The sequence below is a fragment of the Rhinatrema bivittatum genome, chromosome 7, assembly GCF_901001135.1.
Source record: "Rhinatrema bivittatum chromosome 7, aRhiBiv1.1, whole genome shotgun sequence".
Taxonomy (NCBI): domain Eukaryota; kingdom Metazoa; phylum Chordata; class Amphibia; order Gymnophiona; family Rhinatrematidae; genus Rhinatrema; species Rhinatrema bivittatum.
The window spans coordinates 187,467,760-187,493,922 of NC_042621.1; the positions used below are offsets into that span (position 1 = coordinate 187,467,760).

The following is a 26,163-nucleotide window of genomic DNA, read 5'->3' on the forward strand; positions in this document are numbered from 1 at the left end:
CTATAAAAGGATTGTGAATAATTGCAAGAGAGACTGGGAGAACAGGCATTCAAATGGCAAATGACATTTAATGTAGATAAGTGCAAAGTAATGCACATATGGAAGAGAAACCCAAATCATAGCTATGCAATGAAAAGTTCCACATTGGAAGTCACCACCCAGGAAAAGGATCTGGGCATCATCAACATGGGTAATATGTTGAAATGCTCTACTCAGTGTGTGACAATGGCCAAGAAAACAAATGGAATGGAATAGTTAAGGAATGGAGAATAAAACAGAGAATATCATAATGTCTCTGTTTCACTCCGTGGTGAGACCACACCTTGATTATTGTGTGCAGTTCTGGTTACTGTATCTCAAAAAAAGATAGGGGCAGATTTTCAAAGGGTTACGCTCGTAACCCCGAAAACCTGCCCCTGTGCACGCCGAGCCTATTTTGCATAGGCTCGGTGACGCGTGCAAGCCCCAGGATGCGCGTATGTCCTGGGGCTTGAAAAAGGGGGCGGGGAGTGGGTGGGGTGAGGCTAGAGGTCCAGGCACAGCGGCCATTTGCCGCTGTGCCCGAGATCGTGGGCAGGCCGTTGACCGGTGCGCGCAATCTATGCCTGCCCAGAGGCAGACACAACTTGAAGATTAAAGGTCAGGATGAGGGTTCAGGTAGAGCTGGGGGGGCGGGTTAGGTAGGGTAAGGGAGGGGAAGATGGGGGATGGCGGAAGGAAAGTTCCCTCTGAGGCCGCTCCGATTTCGGAGCGGCCTCAGAGGGAATAGAGAAAGCAGCCTCAGAGGGAATAGAGAAAGCCATCGGGGCTCCCCTAGGGCTCGGTGTGTGCAAGGTGCACAAGTGTGCGCCCCCTTGCGTGCGCCAACCCCGGATTTTATAACATGCGCATGGCGGTACGCGCATGTTATAAAATCGGGCGTAGATTTGTGCACGCCGGGTTGTGTGCACAAATCTATGCCCGCGTGTACGTTTTAAAATTTGGCCCGAAGAGCGGAATTAGCAAAGGTAAAGAGAAGGTGACCAAAATGGAATAAAGAATGGAATGATTCCCCTATAAGGATTAGGAAAGGCTAAAAAGGCTAGGGCTATTCAGCTTGGAGAAGAGATGGCTGAGGGGAAGTATGATAGATATCTATAAAATAATGAGTGGAATGGAATGGGTAAACGTGAATCTGGTTGTTTACTCTTTCAAAAAGTACAAAGACTAGGGGACATGCAATGAAATTACTAGGTAATACATTTAAGATAAATAAGGGAAAATATGTTTTACTCAATGCATAAACTCTGGAATTTGTTGCAGAAGGATGTGGTAAAAGCTGCCAGTGTAGCTGGCTTTAAAAATGATTTGGGCAAGTTCTTGGAATAAAAGTCCATAAAACATTATTAAAGTGGACGTGGAGAAATCTACTGCTTATTTCTGGGATAAGTTTCATGGAATCTATCAGCCTTTTGGGATCCTTTCAGGATACTGGGCTTGATGGACCTTTGGTCTTACTCGGAATGGAAAATCTTGTGTTCTTATGTTCTTTTCTAGAATGGCGATTTTAATGGTGAATGTCATTAAAGATATCATGTGCTGCTTGTATTCTACCCTGCTTAACAGTAGACAGAGCATGTTATTAAATTTTAAAATAATAATAAAAAATTGTAAACCAGAAGAAAATACATATTTATGTTCAATGAATGTTTGGAAGTAATAGAAGATTTAACTAATTACGGATTATAATGAAAGCCCTCATTTTGGGCAAGACAGTTTCATCCTTTAAGAGATTTTTTTTTTTAAATTACTAAACCACCTATGTTTTATATATATTACGCGTGTAACCCCGAAAACCCGCTCCTGCGCGTGCCGAGCCTATTTTGCATGAGCTCGGCGACAAGCGCAAGCCCTGGGATGCTCGTATGTCTCGGGGCTTGAAAAAAGGGGCAGGGTGTGGGTAGTCCTGGGTGGGGCGTGGCCAGAGGCAGGCGCAACTTAAATAATAAAGGTAGGGGGTGATTTAGGTAGGGCTGGAGGGCAGGTTAGATAGGGGAAGGGAAGGGAAGGTGCGGGGGGGACGAAAGGAAAGTTCCCTCCAATTTCGGAGCGGCCTCGGAGGGAACAGGGAAAGCCATCGGGGCTCCCCTAGGGCTCAGCACACGCGCAAGGTGCACAAGTGTGCACCCCCTTGCGCGCACCAGCCCCAAATTTTATAACATGTGCGCGGCAGCGCACGCATGTTATAAAATCGGGCGTAGATTTGTGCATACCGGGTTTGCGCACAGAAATCTATGCCCGCGCGTAGGTTAGAAAATCCGGCCCTATATTTTTAAAGCTCTGCATAAAACCTTTGTTATTTGCTTGGTAGCCTGGAATGTTTTAAATATTTCCAATAATTTCTGTATGTTCTTCATGAGAGTTAGGTCACATAAACCTGTAGACCAACTCCAGGGAATTCATATGCAGACTGAAAAGGAGAAACTCCATTTTTAAAATGTAAAAGCCATAATTTTCTCATTAAAATTTATAGCAGTAGCATAAAAGGTCAGCTTGTTTCATGTTTTGTACCACTTCTATAAGTAGTAAACAAAGACTAACAAATCAATAAGCTCTAATCCACCAATCCCTATATTTTAATTGATTCATCGGGACGTGCACATTAAATATTTTTGTTTTGGTTCATTTTTTTCTTTTGGTTTTAAATTCTGTTTTTGGTTCATATAAAATTTATTTTAGAGTTTGGTTTGTTTGACAGACAAACATTATACTAAAAGCAAAAAAAGGGGACCTCCCTGAGCACCCCTACCAATTCCTCAGGTCCTTGTGGCTTCCCTGGGCACCTCCACTCACCACCCCACCCCCGCTTATAACCTGAGGCAGGAGCAGGGGCCTGGGTGTCCCTGGACTAGGCCAAGCCAAGCTAAGCTGGATCCTCCTTGTTCCTTTTGGGATCTCACACCCACCAAAAGACTAATGCGGGGTATTCCCTATCCCTCACTTATTCCATTGGGGTCCTCATCTAAAGGATCAGGAGTGATTCCCAGTTGTCCTCCCTGATGTCCTCTTAAAAATAGTGCCAGCTGGCCCTTATACTGGCACCAAGTTTGTCATTAACAAAATGGTTCCGGTCTCAGGGCTGTCTGGCACCATTTTTTGTATAGGTGTATATTTGTATGGCCATACAACAAAATTGTGCTGGGCAGTCCTCAGATTGGCACCATTTTGTTGGCATCAAACTTGGTATTGATCTCAGAGCCACCTTGCATAATTTTAAATGGTTCACTTCTGCTCCTTTTGAGGATCAGGACCCCCATAGAAAGAAGTAAATGGAGGCTGGAGAGGCCCTGGCCATAGTATTGGTTTCTTGGCTTGGGTGAGGAGACAAGGGATTGGAAAAGCTCTGGCTGGGCTTAGCTCAGGATAGTCCAGGGAGATCATAAGATTTGCCATACTGGGTCAGACCAAAGGTCCATCAAGCCCAATATCTTGTTTCCAACAGTGGCCAAGCCAGGTTACAAGTACCTAGCAGGATCCCAAGGGGTAGATACATTCCAAGTCGCTTATCCCAAGAATAAGCAGTGGATTTCTGCAACTGTACTTTAATAATAGTTAATGGACTTTTCTTCCAGAAACTTGTCCAAACCTTTTTAAAATGCAGCTACACTAATAGCTTTCACCACATCCTCTGACAATGAATTCCAGAGCTTAATTATGCATTGAGTAAAAAAATATGTTATTTTATTAGTTTAAAATGTATTACCTAGTAACTTCATTGTGTATCCAACAGTTGCTGTATCTGCACTGGGTTATTGGAAGGGGTGGAGGCTGAATAAAAGGACCAGGGGCGTTCCCAGGATTTGAGAAAGCAGTGGAAGGAGCTTGGGAATCTCCTTTTTATATTTTTTATTATTATTTTTGGAACAAACCAAAAACATCTGAAAATGTTCTGATATTTTCAGGCAAGTCTATTTTCAGTTTGTTCAATAAGGAATGAACTGAAAATAGACATTTTTTGTTCCAAAAAAACCATTCATACAAAAACGAATGTACATTCCTACTCGTCCATGTTGCTTATATTCAAACTAGCAGCTATTTCTTTATTGCCTTTTGAGCATTGTAAATATTAATATCTCTCATCCAAACAGATAACATATTTGAAGTAACTTTAAGAAAGAATTTTGGTGGACTGGGATTCAGCTTTCTCCAAATGGGAAGCAATGTTTCTGAAGGCCTTGGAGGAGGAGACATTGTGAGGGTTAAGAGACTCTTTCCTGGTCAACCAGCTGACGAGAGTGGACAGATGAAACCTGGTGATGTCATCCTAGAAGTGAATGGAAGACCTATTACAGGACTATCCTATCAGGTACAGTTACAAAATAACATAACTGAATGTTGTATGAGGAACATATTTTAAAGAAATCTGACTACCACTAATTTGTGATGGACAAGATATAAAATATCCTCACACAATACTCTCCAGTCATCGGTTTTATAATGTTTTCACAAGGCTTTTGTAAGGCCTTTGCCTTATAGAAAATCATCAGTTATTTGTGAGACTTTAAGCAAAATATTCAGTCTGTTAAATTGTACTTTAGAGATGTTCAGCCACAAACTGCAAGTTAAGAGGGTGATGCATCAAGACATGCTAGTGCTCTAGAATGCATTAAAGAGCATATATCGCATGATAGAACACTATCTCGGTAATAACACACAATATACGCGATATTTTGCATGTCCCCGCCCTGGTGCCCTCCCCTATTATAATGACCTTCTTTGCATGATATTTGCATGAATAATGCAAGTGCATACAAAGAAAGTCATTAATATGGAATTTGATGTTAATATTTTATTGCGATTGACTGAGTACATGATTAGCCGTGATAAAAAAAAATAACACTTATTTTAAATGCGATAAATGTGGGACAGGAGCCATAGGACCCTAACATGGATGCCACGGCTTGAGAAAATGTTGAGGGAGGGTCAGACTGACCACTGGCATAACCCGGGGCCACCACTCAAGAACTCCCCGACTGCCCAAAAGTTAAAAAATAGACTAAGGTGCCCATATAGCGATCACAATCACCCCCCCCCCAGGTAAAAGCATTGATTGGAGCTCAGAGGTTCCCAACGCCCGCCCCCCCTCCCCCCCAAAGGCATGTAAATAAAAAAATGTTTGGGCTTGGCCACCCCCTTTAGGGATAGATTTTAAAAGCCCTGTGCGTGCCAAATCAGCGAGATACGCGTGTCTCTCGGGCCAGTGTGGGGTGCACATGTTTTAAGAAGCATCCATGGATGTGCATATGTCCTGGTACATGCACAAAAGGAAAAAGTCCAAAAAAAAGGGGTGGGGAATGAGCATGGTCTGGGCAGGGCAGGGCATGGGTGTTCCGGGAATTTAAATGGAAACCAGCGCATAAGTATTTACGCTCACAAGCGCATGCCAGGGTCTCCTTTCGTGTAGCTTTACTTCTGCTATAGAGGGCATGTAAGTTATAAAACAAAAAAACTAGGCTAGTCAGTGGGGTTTTAAGGGTTGGGTCAGGTAGGGTAAAAGAGAGGTTAGTTAGCTAAGGGGTTAGGACGTCAAATCCTGTAACTGGGCAAAGTGGGAATGAACTGGTTTAACTGGTAATTGTGTCGGCTCGCGTGTATATTAAAATCCCCTCACTTACACGGTAGAAGCGGTACATGTGTGCATCCAAATAAAATGGCACGCACATTTATGCACGTCCAACCAATTTTATAAGGTGTGCGCATATATTGGGGAATCGGGCCTTGACATTTTTTTTATTTACATGTCTTTGGAGGGGGAGGGAGTTGGGGACCCCTGAACCTCAATGAATGCTTTTACCTGGGGGGAAGAGGATTGGGGGAGCTATCGCTGTGTGGGCACCTTTGTCTTTTTTTTTTTTCTTTTAAACTTTTAGGCAATTGGGGCCGACTCAAGTGGTGGTCCCAGGTTGAGCTGGGAGTCTGCCCTGACTCCCACTCAACCTTTTCTAAAGCTGTGGCAATTTTTTAGTGGCCGGCCCTTTAAGGCGATGGCAGTTCTGTGAGGTTGAGACCACCATAATGTTAAAGGCCACTCGCTGCATTCTTTTGTCCTGCAGTGTTTGGCCGTGAGACAAAAGAATGTGCCATCGAGCTGCAATGTTTTTTGAGGAAAGTTCCCCATTATTGTGGTGACACTTCCCCGCGATAGTGAGACCCCTCCCACAAAAAACATCATGGCTGGATGAATCCGGGCTTAACTTTACTAGTTTTATTTGCATATTAGAAAATATAAAACAATTGATAAATTAATAGACTGAATATTTTGCTCAAAGTCTTTCACAAATAACCGATGATTATCTTTAAGGCCAAGGAAGGTTAGGTTAACTGGAAATACCTGTTATTATTGTATTGCATTGTTGAAAATTGTAAAAACATTATAAAACTGATGCCTGGAGGATTGTATGTCATGGCCATAGGGGCACTTCATGAAGTTAGCATGTGGCATATTTAAAACTAATCGGAGAAAGTTCTTTTTCACTCAACACACAATTAAACTCTGGAATTTGTTGCCAGAGGATGTGGTTAGTGCAGGATTGGATAAGTTCTTGGAGGAGAAGTCCATTACAAGCTATTAATTAAGTTGACTAAGAAAATAGCCACTGCTATTACTAGCAACAGTAACATGAAATAGACTTAGTGTAATATATCTGTTGGAAATCTGCTAAGGAGTAGCAATCTGATGTAAATCTGTTAAGAAAGCTGAGCGTTAGATGGGAGGAGCAATCTGAATGAATGGCTCCTAAGAAGGAGGAGTCAGCCATCTTGTAGTGTCTCATATTCTGTATATTCCGCTATGCTGGGAATAGCAATCTGTTAGGGTTCTCCGTGAGAAGTTAGCTGTCTGTTATGAATTTGAGATAGTAGTGGTGAATCTCTGGGCCGGTGGCAGATGACCACACCCCCAGGAGGATACCCTGAGAGGGACCACCGGCTAGGCTTGAGTATGGAGACAGACACACATTAGTTCTTTTATTAAACAGGTTTTTGAAACCACCAGAGGTGGCAGTAGTGAGCTGATATGCCCGGCAGGGCTGTAGTCCCTCAGGCACTGGAACCGCGATCCAGGATGGCTGAGCTGTTGAGAAACTGTAGAGAGTGAGTAGGTAGAGTAGACAAGGTTCATGAACAGAACTAGATGATAAAAGTCACATAAGGTCTCAATGAAGCTCAGGAGCTGGAAAGATTTAGGCCCTTGAGGAGCAAGTACCTGGTTCCAGGGAAAGCTCTGAGAGAGCAATGATGATAACTCACAGTTGTTTGAAGCAGCGATAGCTTCCAGGCAGTAGAGAATCTTCAGAGTGTCCAGGAACATGGGCCCTCGAGGAGCGAGTACGGTTCTTATCTGTAATCTGAAAGTAAAGAAAAGAGCGAGGCCCCCGAGGAGCGGGTACCCCTGGTAAGCCCGAGGAGGCAGAGTAGCTTAAGCAATCCCCTTGCTAACTCAGTTAGATGATGAATTAGAGATCTTTAAATATTGGAAGCGGATGACGTCATCTCAGGGGGACGCCCCTGAGGTTCGCGCCCTTGTTGGTACTTCAATCAGAGCGCACGCGCGCCCTAGGTCATCAGGCAACATGGCGGATGTGCAATGTCGAGCTGGTCTGGGGACGTTGGAGGGAGACGGCATGGAGACGCCGTGGCAGCCAACCGTCCATCAGACCCGGAGGGAGTCGCCACAGAGGTAAAGAGGGCAGAATGAGGGCGTCGAGCAGCGACGGATGCAACACTTAGTTTTTGTGTACTTGCCAGGTTCTTATGGCCTGGATTGCCCACTGTTGGAAACAGGATGCTGGGCTTGATGGACCCTTGGTCTGACCCAGTATGGAATGTTCTTATGTTCTTAACTTCTGACAGCTACATATACCGTATTGTGGATGGACAAGATGGACATGTTTAATTATGTTTAGTTATAAATCTGTTCCTTATATCCTGCTCGAATCTCAAAATGGGTTTTGCTAGCCCTAATTCCCTCTGAAGAAAAATTTGGCACAGAAAATGCATTTGTTCCCTATTTCCTCTTGCATGTAACATTTGCATGTTTACAGAACATTTGAAAAAGTAATATTGGAAATGAATATTAGTAAGTATCCTTTACATTTCCTCTGTATTTCCAGCTCCTCAGCAGTTTGACTATCTCTGTCTTATAACTATGAGAAAAATATGTCTTGCATTGTACACAAATGAAGTTTAGCACAACCAGTGCAATTTATTTTTCTTAATTTAGGATGTCCTTCACTTATTGCGAAGTCCTCCTTCTGAGGTCACACTTCTTCTTTGCCGGCCGGGAAGAAATGTACTTCCAGAAATTGACCAGAATGCTTTGGTATGAAAATGTCTTATGGATTTTATTAATTCACTGGGATCTGCAAAGTGAATTTTAGTATGCATTGGTTGTTGCAGCTATGTACATTTAAATACAAAAAGAGAAGTAGGCACAGTCAGCCTAATTTAGGAGCCAATGTATTAACAAATGCTAACATCAGCTGTCAACATATGTTAATGTGGTGTTTATCTTGTGTTCTAACAGCTGATGTTAATGATATGCAAATGGGGAAGACAATAAAGTATGCACATGTTTTACCTTCTGATGTTATTGCAATAACTTAACCAGACCTCCCCAAAGTGTCGTTAAGAGTTTGCATTAGTGCATCTACAAAGTAATTTGTGCATATACGTTTTCACTGAGATAATAGGAAATGAGCTGTTTTGTATAACTTTACACCTTATTACCTCATTTGCATTTTTTCATCATAAATCTCACACTTGTTGAAAGCATTGTTAACATGCATAAAAAGACTGTACACACTAACAGCGCTTTTAAAGTAATAATGCTTACAAAAGCAATATCATTTTAGTGCATTAACTTCTTTCAGGCCGATGCAGTATTGGCATGTGTTAAACGGGTGCTCATAATTGAGCGCCTGCTCCTTTAACGCACGCCGATCCACCTCTCTGGGGTGGCCGATGTAAACTGCAAATGAACTGCCATGGTAAAAAGGTGCTAGGGGAAATTGTGCGCCCCTAGTGCCTCCTCGGCAGCAGGCGCCCAGGAGAGGTGGCTGTCAGTGGGTTAGGAAAATGGAAGCTCAATTTACGAGCGTCCCTTTCCTAACCTGACCACAGACACCCCTTTTTTTTTTTTTGGGAAGAGAGGACATTTCTAATTTTTTAGTTCCTCCAACTTAATATCACCACGATATTAAGTTGAAGGAAGTACAGAAAAGCTTTTCTGTACACTTTTTGGGCTCCTCCAAAATTAACACCTGCTCAGGGCAGGCGTTAATTTTGGCAAGTAAAAGTGTTCACGTCAGGTGCATATTTTTTTTTGTAAAGGTGGAATAGATAATAGCCTCATCAACAGGTATTTACATGTGATAAGCACTATTGCCTATGTGCACAATTGGTCGCACGTTTTAGATGCACTAATCCCTGTTTTGCATCGGGGACGTGTGTCCAAAATGCACGTCCAATCACACATTGAGCCGTGCGTTGCGGCCAGCGCACAATACTGCATTGGCCTGTTTGAGTTTTTACCGAGATTAACAAATTTCTTGTCTATGAAGATATCTAATAAGATCATGCCATAATGCTTTCAAAATAGCATTCTTCAAGTGAGCTCTCTTCTACCTAAAGCTGTTTGCTGAATCAACTTATAGAAAACAGCCAAAGATCAGACATTTCAATGGGTACATAAAGCCATGCTTGTGGTTTTTTGTGTCTTTCTACTTACTCTTCCTATGAAAACAAAAGATAAATGAGATAAGGTACACAGGAAAGAAATATAATTCCTGTTGGTCACTCTTGTAGACTCCAATACCTTCTCCAGTCAAAGAATTTACAAGAATGAAATCACCTGATCCAGAGGAAAGAAATAGTTTGGATCCAACTGCTATGAAAGCAGGTTCCCCAGGAGATCTGGGGAGAGAGCCTGACGACTACCCATGGAAATCTGTCAAGGAAGAAATTGCTGACAGTGGCAAAGAGAGGTGTGAAAAAAGAGTTGCTGATAATTCTCTAAGACATTCCGATTATTCACAAAAGTCCTGTTGGAATATTAAGGAAAAGAAACTGTTATCTGAAACGCTAACTTCCCTGGCAGAAGATATTAGGCAAAACTGCTATTCCGCCTGTGATTTTGAAATGCAGGAGAGGTAAGAATGGTTATTCTTTGTGGCAACATTTATGATTGGCACAGTTTGTGTATGATCAGGAGACTAGAGGATGAAGTACTCAGCAGGATTTTTTTTATGCCTGGATGAGTGAAAAGCATTTTGTATCCTCAGCAATGCTGAATTTCAGGATGAGGAGCTCAGCTCAGGGCCAGAGCAAAGAGTTATTGGTTGTTGTACCTCTAGAAGCCAGCAATTCAATTTGTACAATGGAGTTTGTACATTTGTTCTCCATAAAATTTTCTTGAAATTTTCATAATGTGGTCACATAGCACTGCAAATCATTTTGCAGCAAAAAAGAAATGCTTTTTAAATTTAAAAAAAACAACATGATTTAGGAGGTAAATTCTAAGTCCAGTATTCAATTTAGACTATAAATCCCTTCTGGACCCTATCAGTGATGAGCTCATGGAGCACAGATGCTTTGACATACCCCACTGGTGTAGGGGATAAGATGGCAGAGAGGGTCACCTGGAAAGCAAGGTTGTGTTTCTTGTACATGTCTGTCTACTGATAAAAAACTATGATGCAATAATGCTTTACTCGGAATGATTGTCTCAGGAGCTGACATGAGACAGTGGAGGTTATTGCCTAATGAAATACGTTTAGAAACCTTCTGGAGTTTCTTAATTTTCTTTGACTTTATAATAAGTGCATTTGTTTAAAAAAAATTTTCTTTAGCAGTAAACTGAGCAAGAGTGGCTGGAAGCAGCTGCATGCAGGCAACCCAAAAGATTCATTTTCACAAACTTGGTTTTATCAGTGAATAGCATCTTTTCTAAAAATCAGGCTGGCTTTTTTTTTTGTTTCTCATTATAAGATAAAATACAATGGCTGTTTTTTCATTTATTTCCTAGAAATTACTTTAAATAATGCAAAGGATGTTTTTTCTACAACTGGAATTATGGAATGACTTTGTGATTGATATAAATATAAAACTTAAAACATGGTTGGCCTCTACGGCTGCCTAGTGATGTCATGGGTAACTCTGTGGTCCATTTTCAGCCACTGTGTGGCTCGGCTACTTAGCCGGATAAACATACCTGGCTATCTTAATGTTATCTGGTTACGTCTAACTGGCTAACCTTAGGACAGGCCTATGACCCCACCAGAGTTAACTGCATAAGTTAAGCGGAGTTAGCTTTTTAACTTTTGAGGCTAACTCTTGGAATGCCTCTTGTCTGCCCACAGAGCGCCCCCTTATTATCCGGCTAAATTCTAAATATAGCTGGGTAAGTCATTTACCCCTAGATTCATCAAAATGCTATAATTTTCACATGGCTAATGCCCTCTCCCCTCCCTCTCTCCATACCCAAAAATGCCCAAAACAGAATTTGTACTATTTTTCGCAAAATGCGTTTTGGCCATTTTGGGCATATCACACAGCTGAACGTCAGGAAAAAAGGTGTAGTTATTTCCGGTGTTAAAAGCATGCGATTAATGCCCCTCATTTTCATTAATTCCACCCAAACCCAAACTTTGAATAAATTTGCCCTTGTGCCATGTGCTGCGATAACTATTGCATGTGTTGTGGCGTTATTGTGGGTGTTAACGCCATAACGCACTCTGATGAATGACCCTGTTAGATGGATAACTTATTACATTATGGGGTAGATCTTCAAAAAATACGCGATCGCGTACTTTTGTTCGCGCACCAAGCGCGAACAAAAGTATGCTGGATTTTATAAGATACGCGCATAGCCGCGCGTATCTTATAAAATCCAGGGTCGGCGCGCGCAAGGGGGTGCACATTTTTGCAACCTGCGCGCGCCGAGCCCAGCGCGAGCTGCCTGTTCCCTCTGAGGCCGCTCCGATTTCGGAGCGGCCTCGGAGGGAACTTTCCTTCGCCCTCCCCCCACCTTCCCCTCCCTTCTCCTACCTAACCCACCCCCCCAGTCCTATCTAACCCCCTAACTTTGCGCGCGTCGGCCGGCAGCCCCGCTCCGTCCTCCGGTCCCGGGGGCTGGTCCAGAGGCCTCGACCACGCCCCCTGGCCGGCGCCACGTCCCCGGGCCCGCCCCCGCCCCCGAAACGCCGTGGCACACCCTCGAAACGCCGTGTCGTTTCGGGAACGCCCCCGGACACGCCCCCTCCCGCCCCTTTTCAAAAGCCCCGGGGCTTTACGCGTGCCGGTGGCCTATGCAAAATAGGCGCACCTGCGCACGAGGGCCCTGCGTGCATATATCCAGAAGGATTTACGCGCGCGGGCCTTTTAAAATCCGCCCCTATATGTCTAAATGGCTTTTGAATATGGACCTTTATAAGCACTGGTGTGATGAGAAATATTTACAATTAAATAAGATCAATGAAATGTAATCTCTGTTATAATAAAATTAGAACATGTTGACTTGCATTTTATCTGAACATTATATTTTCTGTGCTTGATTGTCTCGCTGTTTAACACAAAATAAATTAAGTAATGGCCAGGTGAAGTACCTAATGTCTTGCTTGAATGCTAGCTAGAGTAATGTTTCATCATATATTATTTAATATGTGTGAAAAGATGTCTGTCACAAAACTGGAGAAATATACTTTATTATAGTCCCACAGTAATGAAGAATGACTGTGATACACCAGAAACATATTGCCTACCAGAAATTCCTTCTCCTACACCAGTGGATGAAGAGTATCTTACTATAAGTTCTACATCTGTTGTCTCGTTGTCATGTGGAGAAAGCAACAGAGGAGCATCAACTATAATCCCCACCCCACAGCCTCGTGTTGAGGTACCTTTCCCCGAGTCTTTAAATGTGAAAGAGTCATTTAACAGTGACAGTGAATGGGAGGACATGGAAGAGACTGAGGAAGAACATATCAGGGTAGGTGAAGTCTGTCAGTTCCTATGTGTGCACCTTGTTCATTACAGCCATCTGTTTTCAGTGGTGCAAATTTTTTTCTGATTTAAGTGATGTGTCTTGTTTTAATCTGTGTACAGTTATTTTAGTTCTGTGGTGTCTATGGAATATGTTGAACAGTAGTTTGTCAAATTTAGTCATTGCTTTTTGTTAGCTGTAAAATTGCACTACTGTTTTCTGTTATCCTGTAATACAGTGATGTCAGTTCTCAAGCAACTCTGGTTAGTTATTGCATAAAAACCCCAGAATAATCTTCAGACATGCTTTTGCTGCTGGACTACAAAGTAACACTGAAAATGACTGTCAAAATGCTTATTAAATCATATATATATATCAAAAACTTCTGATATCAGATGTTAGGGACGTGCAGCCCCAAATTTTTTGTTTCAGTTCATCTTTTCATTTTGAGGAGTTTTGTTTTGTTTTTCAATTTGTTTAATGTTTTTTTCAGTTCAGGTCATTTACCAAACCAAAAACAAAACCCAGTAAGCTGAATCCTGTCCCCTCCCCCTCCCCTGCAAAACAACAACTACAACAACAAAAAAGAACTGATTAACAAAAAAATGGGCCTCCTACAGTCCTGGAAATTTCCACCCAGCAAAATGTAAATCCCAATTCTGGGCTTCCCCAGGCCCCTCCAATTCCCACTTGGATTTATAAATTTGGCTTGGCCAGGGACTGTCTGGGACCTTATCTCCATTTAAATGTGTCAGAGACGAGGAGCTGCCACCCTGGCTCCCACATACCCACTTCCTGTGTCCTGATTGATATAGGGTAGGAGTAATGCCCACTCACTCAAACCCATGTTCTGGTCCCTTAAAAATGACATTGTCTACTTGGAGGATGTGCTGAAGTGACATCATTTGCACACCTTCCTCCAGTGCAGCGAGAGCCATTTTGATGTAGGAGCATAGGTTTACTTTGACTATAATTGGCAGAGTCTGTGTTTGCAGTGTGCATGCAGATTGTACCATTATACATTCTGTTGGAAGATTATTCTCCCTATTTTTTTATTTCTAAATTTATAGGTGAATTTTCAAAGGAGCTATGCATGTAAATGCAGCACAGTATTGTAGCAATATTCAAAAACCATTTACCCTTGTTAAGTAAGCTTAATGCAGTTAAAATCTATTGACAATTCAAGGGCATATATTGTAGCAATTTTCAAAAGCCTGCTTACATGTGCAAGTGCATCTACACGTGGGAAACCCCATTTTAAAGCATGTAAATGAAAATCAGGCCCTTAATATTTTTTTTCAGTTCACCAAACAAAAACAAGCCAAAATGAATTTAAATAAACCAAAATCTGAATTAAAAAAAAAAAGAAATGAAATGAAAAAACAAAAATTTTTTTCCATGCAAATCCCTAGTAGTAAGTTACACACATAGTTCAACTCAGGAGGGTATGGATAAAAATGCTTTTTTAAAGAAACATGAATCATATATCTCAATACATATTATTTAGTCTAATTTGTGAAAATCTGTTATATGATTCTTTTTCTTTATGTGGGTTGCGCACAAGAGCCAGACCTCTTCAAAGGGGTGGGGGGCTTGGCTGGAGGTGGCCAGTACAGGGGCCATTTGCTGCTGTACCGGGGAAGGGAATCCTGGCGCGCAAGGGAAACGGTTTAGGGAGTGGGGAGGAGGGGAAGAGGAAGGGAGGTTAGGGTAGGGGGGAGTGAACTGGGGAAGGCCACGATGCGTCGCTGCACAAAACTTGCATAATTCCCCCCCTTTGTGTGCGTGGATTACAAAATCCGGTGTGCATGTGCACGCGCATGTTTTAATATCGGCGTGTCCATGTGCGTGCGCCGGGAAGCGCGCACACAAGGACGTGCACTTGCATGTATTAAAATCTACCCCTTAGATTTTTAGAAACCGCTGAAGAATATTGACAGAGCTGTACTACAGAGTTACAGAGTTAGAGATAGAAGTCTCAATACGTGTTACCAATTTCAAAATATCTTTTAACCCCGCAAAAAAGACACTCAAAATCTATAATGCAATTCCATCGTAACAAAACAGTAATAACACCAAGGACTCAAACAACAATAACCCTACCTGTGAAAAAGCAAGGGTAAATATTACACTGGGTCCTAGAATACCAATACACCACCTACTGAGGAAACAAAACAAACCAGATTGCTATAGATCCCTATACAGACACACTATGCTAGCAGAATCTCTCATCATGGTCACACACACAGAGCAGAGACAGACCCTCACCAAATACAGAATACAAAATAAAGGAGCACAAATTAGACAAAACCTGAAATGGAAACCCCAAGAAGCCAGACTCTGTGTATTAACAATGGAAAAACAGAACCACCATTCCTCATAAAACAAATAAAATCAAGAAACATAAAGCATCAGTTATAATAGTAAAACCGTATTAATAAAATAATATTTTATGGTAAATCTTTTTATTAGTATTGCAAAGATACACAAACCAGAACAAGAACATGATAATATAATATAACTAACACAAACTTTCTTCCGGTTAGAATTTCTATTAATTAAAATCATATACATTTTTTACAATTTCCCAAACACCAATAAAATATTTCAAAACAGCACATATATCAAATAACACCCAATAATTAAAACTAATACGGATTTTAAAAAGCCCCTGCTGTCCATACGTGGGAGCTCTTGATTTCCAGTCACCCTGATATTGTCGAGGATTAGGAGGATATCTTCTCTCTCTCACACATACTCACATGTCCATTCTCTTTCACACATACACTGTCACATACATACACATTCATGCTCTTATACCCACCATAACCTCTCGCTCTCACAGACACTGACACACTCTCAGGCTCTAAGACAATCTCTCTCCCTTCACACACATCCCCACACACAAACTCTTACTCCCCTGGATTTTCTCATACACACTCATGCTCTCACTCTCACTGGCTCCATCACATACACACAAACACACACACCCAGTCAAGTTCCCAATCATTCTCACACACACATACATACACACACACACTGACCCCAAGGCAGGCTCCCATTCATTTTCACACCTCTCCCTCACCATCCCCCAGGCATGTACACATTCATTCTCACACACACAGACCCCCAGGCAGGCACCAATTCATTCTCACACACACAGACCCCTAGGCAGGCACCAATTCATTCTCACTCACACACATACACCACACACAGGCAGGCACCTATTCTCACACATACAAACCCCAGGAAGACACCCATTCATTCTCATACGCAGACACACCCTCAGGCAGGCACCCATGCATTCACACACATACACCCCCAGGCAGACTCCCATTCATACACATGCACACATTAAAGGCAGACCCCCTCTCTTTCTTTTGCCAGCAACCTTGGACCCTCTCTCATTCCTCTGCTGCCACTGTCACTGCTGCCACGTGGCTATTGGGGAGGCGCTGATTGCTGCACTGAAGCCCATTCTGCTGCTTCCTCTGTGCAGGCCCTTTGGGTTTCCACTTCCTCCATGTTGATCTCATACATTTTGAGATCCGCATAGAGAAAGTGCTACTCTTGCACATTACCAAAGACTACATGTGCCAATCAGTAAAAAGTAATTTATTTTTTTTTACCTTTGCTGTCTGATCTTAGTTTTCTAATCGGTTGGTCACAGGCTTTTTTGTTCCACCTTCCCTTTCTCATTTTTTTGCCAATTCCTTTTATATTGTCTTTTTTTCTATTTTTTTTTCTCTCCATCTATCTTCTTCCCTCAAACACACAGTCAGGTTCTCATTCTCACATGCTTTCTTTCTCTCACAGACACACACACAGGCTCTCACTGTCACATGCTCTCTCTCATACAATCATTCATACACACAGTCTCTCACTGGCACATGCTGTCTGACTCTCACACACACAGGCTCTCTCTCACTCCCACATGTTGTCTTGCTCAAGTACAGGCTCTCACTGTCACATGCTCTCTCTCATACAATCATTCATACACACAGTCTCTCACTGGCACTTGCTGTCTGACTCTCACACACACAGGCTCTCTCTCACTACCACATGCTGTCTTGCTCAAGCACAGGCTCTCACTGTCACATGCTATCTCTCTTACAAACACAGAGGCTCTCACATGCTGTCTCTGCAAACATTCAGGTACTCACTCCCACACACAATCTCTCAACTCATCTCATACACGTGCACAGTCTCTCAACTCATCTCATACTCACACACACACTCTACAGGTCCTCAGCCTCTCTCTTGCCTTTTCTTCACGGGTCGCTGCAGGATGGGCTCTGCAGCGGCCCTGATCTCCTCAGGCTGCCCGCAATGTGGGATCCGCGGCGGCAGTCCTGCTACCGGGCCTCCTCCTCTTCTCAGCCCGCTGCAACTTGAGATTCGTGGATGACAATAAATGCTGCTCCTCTTCTGCACGTGGCTGATGCTCCTCCTCCTTCCTGCCCGCGCTGCTCCGGCAACATTTTCTTCCAGGGCCACGCGGGCAGGAAGGAGGAGGAGCACCTGAAGATTTGGACGCAACCTTTTTCTTCCGGCCCTGCCGATCTTCCTGCTGTGTGTCTGGCACACAGCACAGTACAGCGGTAGTTCAATGCTCAGCTGCCAGTGGGATGAGGTCCACCGGTGTCTGCATTGGCTCCCTCTGACCTCTCCTCGGTATACCACTGCTCGGCGCCCCCTTATGCTCAGTGCCCCAAGCCCAGGCCTAGTTCACCTAGTGCTTCCACTGGCCCTGCTCACCATACAGTATGCCCAAAGGAGCTAAAGGAGAAGATCTTACCTCCGGACTCAGAGGAGCATATCCTGCAGTGTTGAGTTGAGTTTTATAACATGCGGGTCCATCAGGCCTTTCATGGAAGTAAAACTTGGAATAGTTGGCATTTTTCCCTTCCTTTTCTTCACCATTCCAATAGGGGAAAAAATGGGCATAAGGGGAGCACCCCCTTTGGCGCATGGCTTAGGTGCGTCACTGCATGTCACACTTTAAAGGCCCCTGGCAGTTCAAATAGCAAGGACCCAAGGTGACCACAATTTTGCCTGCAGCATTTCTCCTGGGGAGAGGACCAGGTGAGCTGTAGCTGTTCCTGCAACTGCATTATTGAATAGCCTGCTATTTGGCCCGACAAGACTGAGCCAGCTAAATCATCCAGCTAATTCTGAGTATTGGAGTTAGGCATTTAACTTAGCTGGCTAACTCAGCTCCACCCAGTTACACTCCCAGAATGCCCCTAACTTATTTGGCTAAATTCTAGCCACCTAAATTATTAGCCAGCTAGAATGTAGCCTGATATGTGCCCAAATATTCATTTAACCAGCTAGTTTTTCTTTTAGCTGGCTAAATGCTTTTGAATATGAACCACAGAGGGGTCCAGGGCCAGATGCCCTGAAGCTCTGCCTTGGTGATGTCACTCAGTTTTGTCAAGGAGACCTCTTGTGAGGCTGGCACCCCAGGCTATTGTCCTATTTGCACTCACTCCTAATGCCAGCTCTGCTTCTCTCAGTGCCTGATACCCACTTTTCTGGCATTATCCTTTGTCTTTTTTCTTCTTCTTTTCTTCTATTACCATTTTTATTTCCTGTGCTTCCCCCATTCTTTGTTCACACATCTTTATTTATTTATTTATTTAACATTTTAATATACTGCATAATTCAAAATATTGTATAATGCATTTTACATAAATACATAAACATAAAAAATATTCAAACATCAATAAAAGAAAACCTATGAACCTAGACATAAAATCAAAACCAATAATAAAATAATTGCATATATCACATAATAGAGCAACTTAACTCTACTAGACTCTGGAGTCTGAACACTCTGGTCTCGACATATAAACTGTCAGTTGTTGCTCGAACTATTTCCTAAAACAACTTTAAGTTGCTTTTGGTAGACTTTAATATCAGATATTAAACGCAGATCCTTAGGCAAAGCATTCCATAGAGTTGAGCCTATAAAAGAAAAGGCCTGGGAATAAGTTCTAACTAGCCTACATTCCTTAATAGAAGGAATTTTCAACAAAAGATCATTTTGCAATCTTAAGTTTCTCACTGGTATATATCTAAAAAGTAGACCAGACAAATATGATGAGTTTTAACCTGAAATAGTCTTAAAAACCAATATTAAAATCTTGAATTGAATTCTTTGCTCAATTGGTAGCTAATACACCACCACATGACTTATTCGCCTCACAAGGCAAATAAGTCATGTGGTGGTGTTCTGAAAAAGTTGAATCACCCTTAAATGCATTTTTGGTAAATCAATAAGCAAAGAATTGATGTAATCAATCATTGTCAGCAGAAATGTTTGGATAACATTTCTAAAGTCGGCCATAGGTAATATATAACATGAATGATGTAATAAATGTGACTTTGAAAAATCAATACAGGTAAGCCTATGAATATAAGATAGACCAGATAAATTAGATTAAAAATAAAATCCTAAATTGTGAATCAAATCTACAAACGGAACTGTAACTCCATCTATTGCCAATAATAGACCCATCGTTGGAGGAAGGGTATGAGAAAACCATATGGCTTCAGATTTAACACCAAATAATTAGATGACATCCAGTTTTTTATCCTCAGTAAAAAATCAGTAATGTGCTTCAAAGTAGATGACATATTAGAGAGCACAGGGAAAACAGCTGGATGTCATCTGCATAAATCTTGAAAAAAGGAATATAGTTATCCAAAATAGATGCCCATGAAAAAATATACAAGTTAAATAAAGTAGCCAAGAGCACTGACCCTTGTGGAATACCCACATCCAAATTATACCAATGAGAAAATTGTTGGTTCACCTGAACTTGAAACTGTCAAGATGACAGATAGGAGTCCAGCCAATTATATTCCTCACCCCTAAGACCAATATCATGTAATCTGGATAGTAGTCTTGCATGGTTCACAGTATCATAAGCAGCACTGATGTCTAGAAATATACCAATTACTGCCTTTCTAGAATCAATATGATACAATCAATAATCCAATACAGAGACCACCAATATATCAGTAATATGATTACATCTATATCCACATTCATGTGGACTGATAACCTGATTTTCATATTCCACATTATCTTTCTTTCATTCCCTTTCTTTCCTTCAGTCCTTTTTTGTCTTGTTCTCTTCCCCTTTCCAGAATCCTCCCTGCCTTCCTTAGAATTTTCTTCTTCTTAACTCATAAATCTTTTCAGTTCACCTTCCTTTGCCTCAGATATTGAATTCTTCCTTGTTTGTTCCTTTTTTTCTTTTGTTTCTTGTCCCCAAATATCTTTCTTCAATTCTGTCCTTCTCCCAGCCATCCCCCACTACTTCTGAGAAGGATCAGTTCTTTGTATCTGGATGCGTTAACACTCAAAGTGGTTGCATACAAACATATGAATTATAGAGAGTCCAAAAAAGTGCAATTCTCATCATATGAACACGAGTCCTTTTAATCAGAGAAAATGTCCAAAACAAACATAAATAGCTCAAACAGGTGTTATGAAATTCTGTCCCCCGACACGGGACCATGTTTTGTGATGCTGCATCGGGAGGGACATATACAAAGCCAAAGGGTATCAGATAAATTCAAGTATGCAGCAAGTTATATAAAATGTCAATAACAAATCCAACTGTGAGGTAACAAATCTATGACTAAAAGGAGTACTGTAAAGGTAGCAAGACCGTGAGTCTACAATGTCTCTTTTTTAAGTCAAAAGAGAGGCTCCCAAGTCAATTTCAACCACCTCTCAGAGCAAATTCCAGTTCTAATAAATGTCCTTGCTAAACCATGCTAAAATCTTACAATGATCTCATTTCATCCATCTTGTGACATGGTTTTCTAATGGCCTAAGGTTCTTGGTATTATGAAACATTTGAGATTACATTAAAAAAAACAAAAACTAAGAGGTTGATATTAAAAGGGTTCATTTGGGTAACTTTTCTAGTTACCCAAGACGTGAAAATTCCTCCCCTTCCCTTTGCTCCCAAGGTAAATTTTTTTTCCAGGTAGCTGATTCCCTGCAAAGACTTCACCAAATAAAAAGGGGCAGTGTTAGTGGTGTTCTGGGAGCATGGCTACATTTTAGCTGGTGAGCCCTGATATTCAGCACTTTAGACAATTAAGGGGGAGGGGAGGAGTCAGGGCGGAGGGGAGGAATCGGGTTGGGCAGTAGCATACCGAATAGCACCATCTTTCACTGTGGTGCTATTTGGTACGAAAGCCGGCAGCTGGCGCACCACCATGGTGCGAAGGCTATGGGCTTTCGCAGGCCCACCCCCGTTTTCGCAGGATTCATCGTTCTGCAAAGAACGATGAATCCTGGCCTAAGTCAGGTCAGAAAAATAGCTGTCCTAAAATTACCCTGGTAAATTCTTCACTCATGGGCCTGTTGAATATCAGCCTCTTAGTGATTTTGGCAGTAGGAAATGATATACTGCGGGAGGTTGTTTACTTCTTGAACCTCAATTATTAGGTAGTGGTTTCTGTTCTTGTTGACAAATAAGATACCAGCTGAATAAAACAGAGCTCATATTTCTCAAAATATGATGAAATATGTGGGAATGGTTTAGAAAATGATTAAATTCTTTTTCCTTTAGGTGGATAAAAAGGATGTTGAATTATTTTACCATTCTCCTGCTAACTTCACATTTCCTGAAGCCAAGGCATTAATAAATCATGCTCTTGTTGATCTCTCTCATGATAAATCCATGATATTACTGCATGACTCTCCTACCAACAACCCATATGAAGAAGCCATGACATTACCATACTGCTCTGCTCCAGAGGCCCCAGATGATGAAACTGTGGCAAAATGGCATTCCTGTAATTTTAACCTCCCTCATTATAAACCTGGAATACTGCTGCACCATTCCCCACCTGAGCTGTTACATGGGGAAGAAAGGGTATTTTTGCATCCTCCTCATCCTAAAGATAAAGATGTAACATTACGACAGCATTCACCTGCTGACCTAAAGCTTGTGATAGACAATGTTGAAGAAAATGACTGTGATGTTATCAGACAAGAAGAGATTCCCATTATTACCCTTACCAAGGACTACACTGGACAACTAGGTTGGTTTGTGTTGAATAATCAGAAAATTAGCAGTTTTCAAAATGTCACTACAATGAACTAAGGGGTAGATTTTCAAAAAACGCGAATAGGCGTACTTTTGCTGGCGCATCAGGCGCCAGCAAAAGTACGCTGGATTTTAGTAGATACGCGCGGAGCCGCGCGTATCCACTAAAATCCCGGATCGGCGCGCGCAAGGCTATGAATTCTGTATAGCCGGTGCGCGCCGAGCCGCGCAGCCTACCCCCGTTCCCTCCAAGGCCGCTCCGAAATCGGAGCGGCCTTGGAGGGAATCCTCTAACGACCTCCCCTCCCCTTCCCCTCCCTTCCTCTACCTAACCCACCCGCCCGGCCCTGTCTACACCCCCCCCCCCTTACCTTTCTCCGGGGATTTACGCCTCCCGGAGGGAGAAGTAAATCCCCGCGCGCCAGCGGGCCTGTTGCGCACCGGGACGCGACCTGGGGGTGGGTACGGAGGGCGCGGCCACGCCCCCGGACCGCCCCGGGCCGTAGCCACGCCCCCGTACCCGCCCCCAAAATGCTGCCGACACGCCCCCTAAGCGCCACGACGACCGGGCCCGCCCCCCGACATGCCCCCCTCGGAGAACCCCGGGACTTACGCGAGTCCCGGGGCTCTGCGCGCGCCGGGAGGCCTATGTAGAATAGGCCTACCGGCGCGCAGGGCCCTGCTCGCCTAAATCCGCCCGGTTTTGGGCGGATTTAGGCGAGCAGGGCCCTGAAAATCCGCCCCTTTGTAAACAGGGAAAACCTAAGTACACCTTCAATTTAATATGATTATTTTAAAAATGTATAATAAAACATTGCCATACCGATATGGTTCATAAGCAGTACTGTCGTCAGGTTAACTTGGGGTTTTTTTGTTTTGTTTTTTTTGGAATACAACCTGTGCTCTTTTGAATTGAATTGCTTACTTGTATGAGAAATGAAGCACTGCCTGTTGTGCAGCCTTTCACAACGTCAGCAGATGATTACTTAACTGGTAGCTTTACTGGGGGAAAAAATCTACCTGATGATGGAAAACACATTCAGAATCTTGTGCCCGCGGCTGTAAGATAACATTTTATATACCTTCTGACGACAGTGTTAAAGGCGAGAAATTCTGGAAGCCCCATGGTCTAGGGCTGTGCTCAACTGAGGGAGTACACGACTTTCACCTCAGGAGCTGCCCAGTCCAAAATGTCATATCTCTCTTTCACAAACAAAGGGGTGTGTAGAGGGAATCATAGTCCCTACGAATTCATAACATTTGACATCTTCATTCAAAGGAAACGCCTGAATCTTGAAATTGGTCAGATAATGCAGTAAAAAATGTAAAAAAAAATACCCCTATGACCAATTTCAAGATTCAGGAGTTTCCTTTGAAAAAAGATGCCAGATGTTATGAATTCATAAGGACTGTTATTCCCTCTACACTCCCCTTCGTGTACTCCCTCCCTTGGTTGAGCATCCCCCTAGTTCATGGGACTTCCAGAATTTCTGTTTTTTTTTGTTTGCTGTGCTTTGCCTTCCCCTTCCCCCACTTCCTTCTTCTCCATTTCTCCTCTCTTATTGTCTGCCGGTTCTCCTACCCACAAATAATAACACAAAATTTTTTAAAAAAGAGCGATTTTGACAAATTCTCTTGCTTTGCCTTTGCTTCTATAATAAAGTTTAATGTAAAAAAAGAAGAAGAGAAGACATGCCATGTGGAGATTTAGGAAGCTGTTTCACAGCAGGTCTGTTCCTGGCTGTAATGGGATGAGTAAAGGGGTCCTGCTGCTCCCAAAGCAGTTTAAGGAAGTCAGAGACGCTTGGCCCTGAAAAGGGAGACAATGATGGCATCGCTTGATCACAGTAAGAGATCTGCCCTCTGCACCACTCCAGTGCATGCTGGCAGTTGGGAGGAGATTTCTTGTCTAAATAGTGTGGTAAGGAGCAGGAGCATGGACAGCGAAGGGCTATCCCAGGGGGACCACATGGGTGGGGGGGCTGTGATTCAGTTTGTTCCCACAGATGGCTCTATCATGGCAGGAATGGTGGCCATTTTTGAATAGCAGCAAGTTCATGATCAGATCCTGGGCCTCCCTCTTGCTTTTCAAACTTCAGGATTCAGTTTCTGCTTTTTCTGAGGCCATGTCTGCTGATCCTTTTAAAGGGACAGCTAGCTACCTCTTCAGCATAAGAACTTAAGAACATAAGAAAATGCCATACTGGGTCAGACCAAGGGTCCATCAAGCCCAGCATCCTGTTTCCAACAGTGGCCAATCCAGGCCATAAGAACCTGGCAAGTACCCAAAAACGAAGTCTATTCCATGTTACCATTGCTAATGGCAGTGGCTATTCTCTAATTGAACTTAATAGCAGGTAATGGACTTCTCCTCCAAGAACTTATCCAATCCTTTTTTAAACACAGCTATACTAACTGCACTAACCACATCCTCTGGCAACAAATTCCAGAGTTTAATTGTGCGTTGAGTAAAAAAGAACTTTCTCCAATTAGTTTTAAATGTGCCCCATGCTAACTTCATGGAGTGCCCCCTAGTCTTTCTACCATCCGAAAGAGTAAATAACCGATTCACATCTACCCGTTCTAGACCACTCATGATTTTAAACATCTCTATCATATCCCCCCTCAGTCGTCTCTTCTCCAAGCTGAAAAGTCCTAACCTCTTTAGTCTTTCCTCATAGGGGAGCTGTTCCATTCCCCTTATCATTTTGGTAGCCCTTCTCTGTACCTTCTCCATTGCAATTATATCTTTTTTGAAATGCGGCGACCAGAATTGTTCACAGTATTCAAGGTGCGGTCTCACCATGGAGCAATACAGAGGCATTATGACATTTTCCGTTTTATTCACCATTCCCTTTCTAATAATTCCCAACATTCTGTTTGCTTTTTTGACTGCCGCAGCACACTGAACTGACGATTTCAATGTGTTATCCACTATGACACCTAGATCTCTTTCTTGGGTTGTAGCACCTAATATGGAACTCAACATTGTGTAATTATAGCATGGGTTATTTTTCCCTATATGCATCACCTTGCACTTATCCACATTACATTTCATCTGCCATTTGGATGCCCAATTTTCCAGTATCACAGTCTGCTTGTGACTTAACTACTCTGAACAATTTTGTGTCATCTGCAAATTTGATTTTCTCACTCGTCGTATTTCTTTCCAGATCATTTATAAATATATTGAAAAGTAAGGGTCCCAATACAGATCCCTGAGGCACTCCATTGTCCACTCCCTTCCACTGAGAAGCAGTTCCTCCCTCAGCAGATTGTTTTCAGGTGTTTACATCAAGCTTTCTGCCTGGGACAGAATTCATCTCTGGGGACTTCTGTGATTCCCCTCCTCCAACCAAGACATTGTGTTCTGAGCATTCTGGATGAAAGAAGGTAAGGAGGAAGAAGATGAAGAGATGGAGGAAAGTAGGTCCTCCAAGTCAAATGATTCTCTGGTATATTTTAAATTCCTAAAAGGCAGTTACAGCCCCCGAAGAGGAAGATGGCTCTGCTATAGTCTGATTTTTTTGAAAGGGAGGGGCTTTCTTTGTGACTGCTAAATATTTAAGAAGAAAAAGGAAAGGAAGGTCCTATTTTAGCTAATGATCCAATTTATAAAAGTTTGCATAAGCCTACTATGCTTTTCCATTGTATAGATCAGTGAAAGTCTTAATCTCTTTAGAATGGAATTGTCCTGAGACCAATTATAAGGGAGGTTGGTCCCTGGAAAAATTGTATCCCTTTGTTTTCCAAGGAAGAGAGAAGTATATGGTTTCCAAAGTGGACACATTGGTTTGTGCAGTCATGAAAAGGACCACTAACCCTGTGGAGGAAGGCACCACCCTAAAGGATCCGCAAGGCAGGAAGATAGAAGTTATTATTAAACAGGCCTTTGAAACTTCTAGTGTTGCCATGCAGGTTGCAGGATATAGCTGTATAATAGATAGGGCAGGTTTACATTTATCTTAGTGAATCCAGAAGATTTTTATAGGGGGCATGGGTTCAGATGAGGTATCTCAGATGGAACCAGAAGCAGGCTTTTTGGCAGATGCCTCTTTCAACTAG

The 26,163-nt window shown here is 42.5% G+C and overlaps 1 protein-coding gene across 1 annotated transcript in view; it reads left to right on the forward strand.

Moving 5' to 3' along the window:
- The window catches only part of LOC115095641 (tyrosine-protein phosphatase non-receptor type 20-like), a 154,503-nt gene that overhangs the window by 56,888 nt on the left and 71,452 nt on the right, over positions 1–26,163 (forward strand). The window contains exons 10-14 of the mRNA XM_029609638.1: positions 4,128–4,345; positions 8,261–8,359; positions 9,844–10,187; positions 12,748–13,024; positions 21,619–22,093. Of these exons, the coding sequence (XP_029465498.1) occupies positions 4,128–4,345; positions 8,261–8,359; positions 9,844–10,187; positions 12,748–13,024; positions 21,619–22,093 (1,413 nt within the window). The remainder of the gene's footprint in view (positions 1–4,127; positions 4,346–8,260; positions 8,360–9,843; positions 10,188–12,747; positions 13,025–21,618; positions 22,094–26,163) is intronic.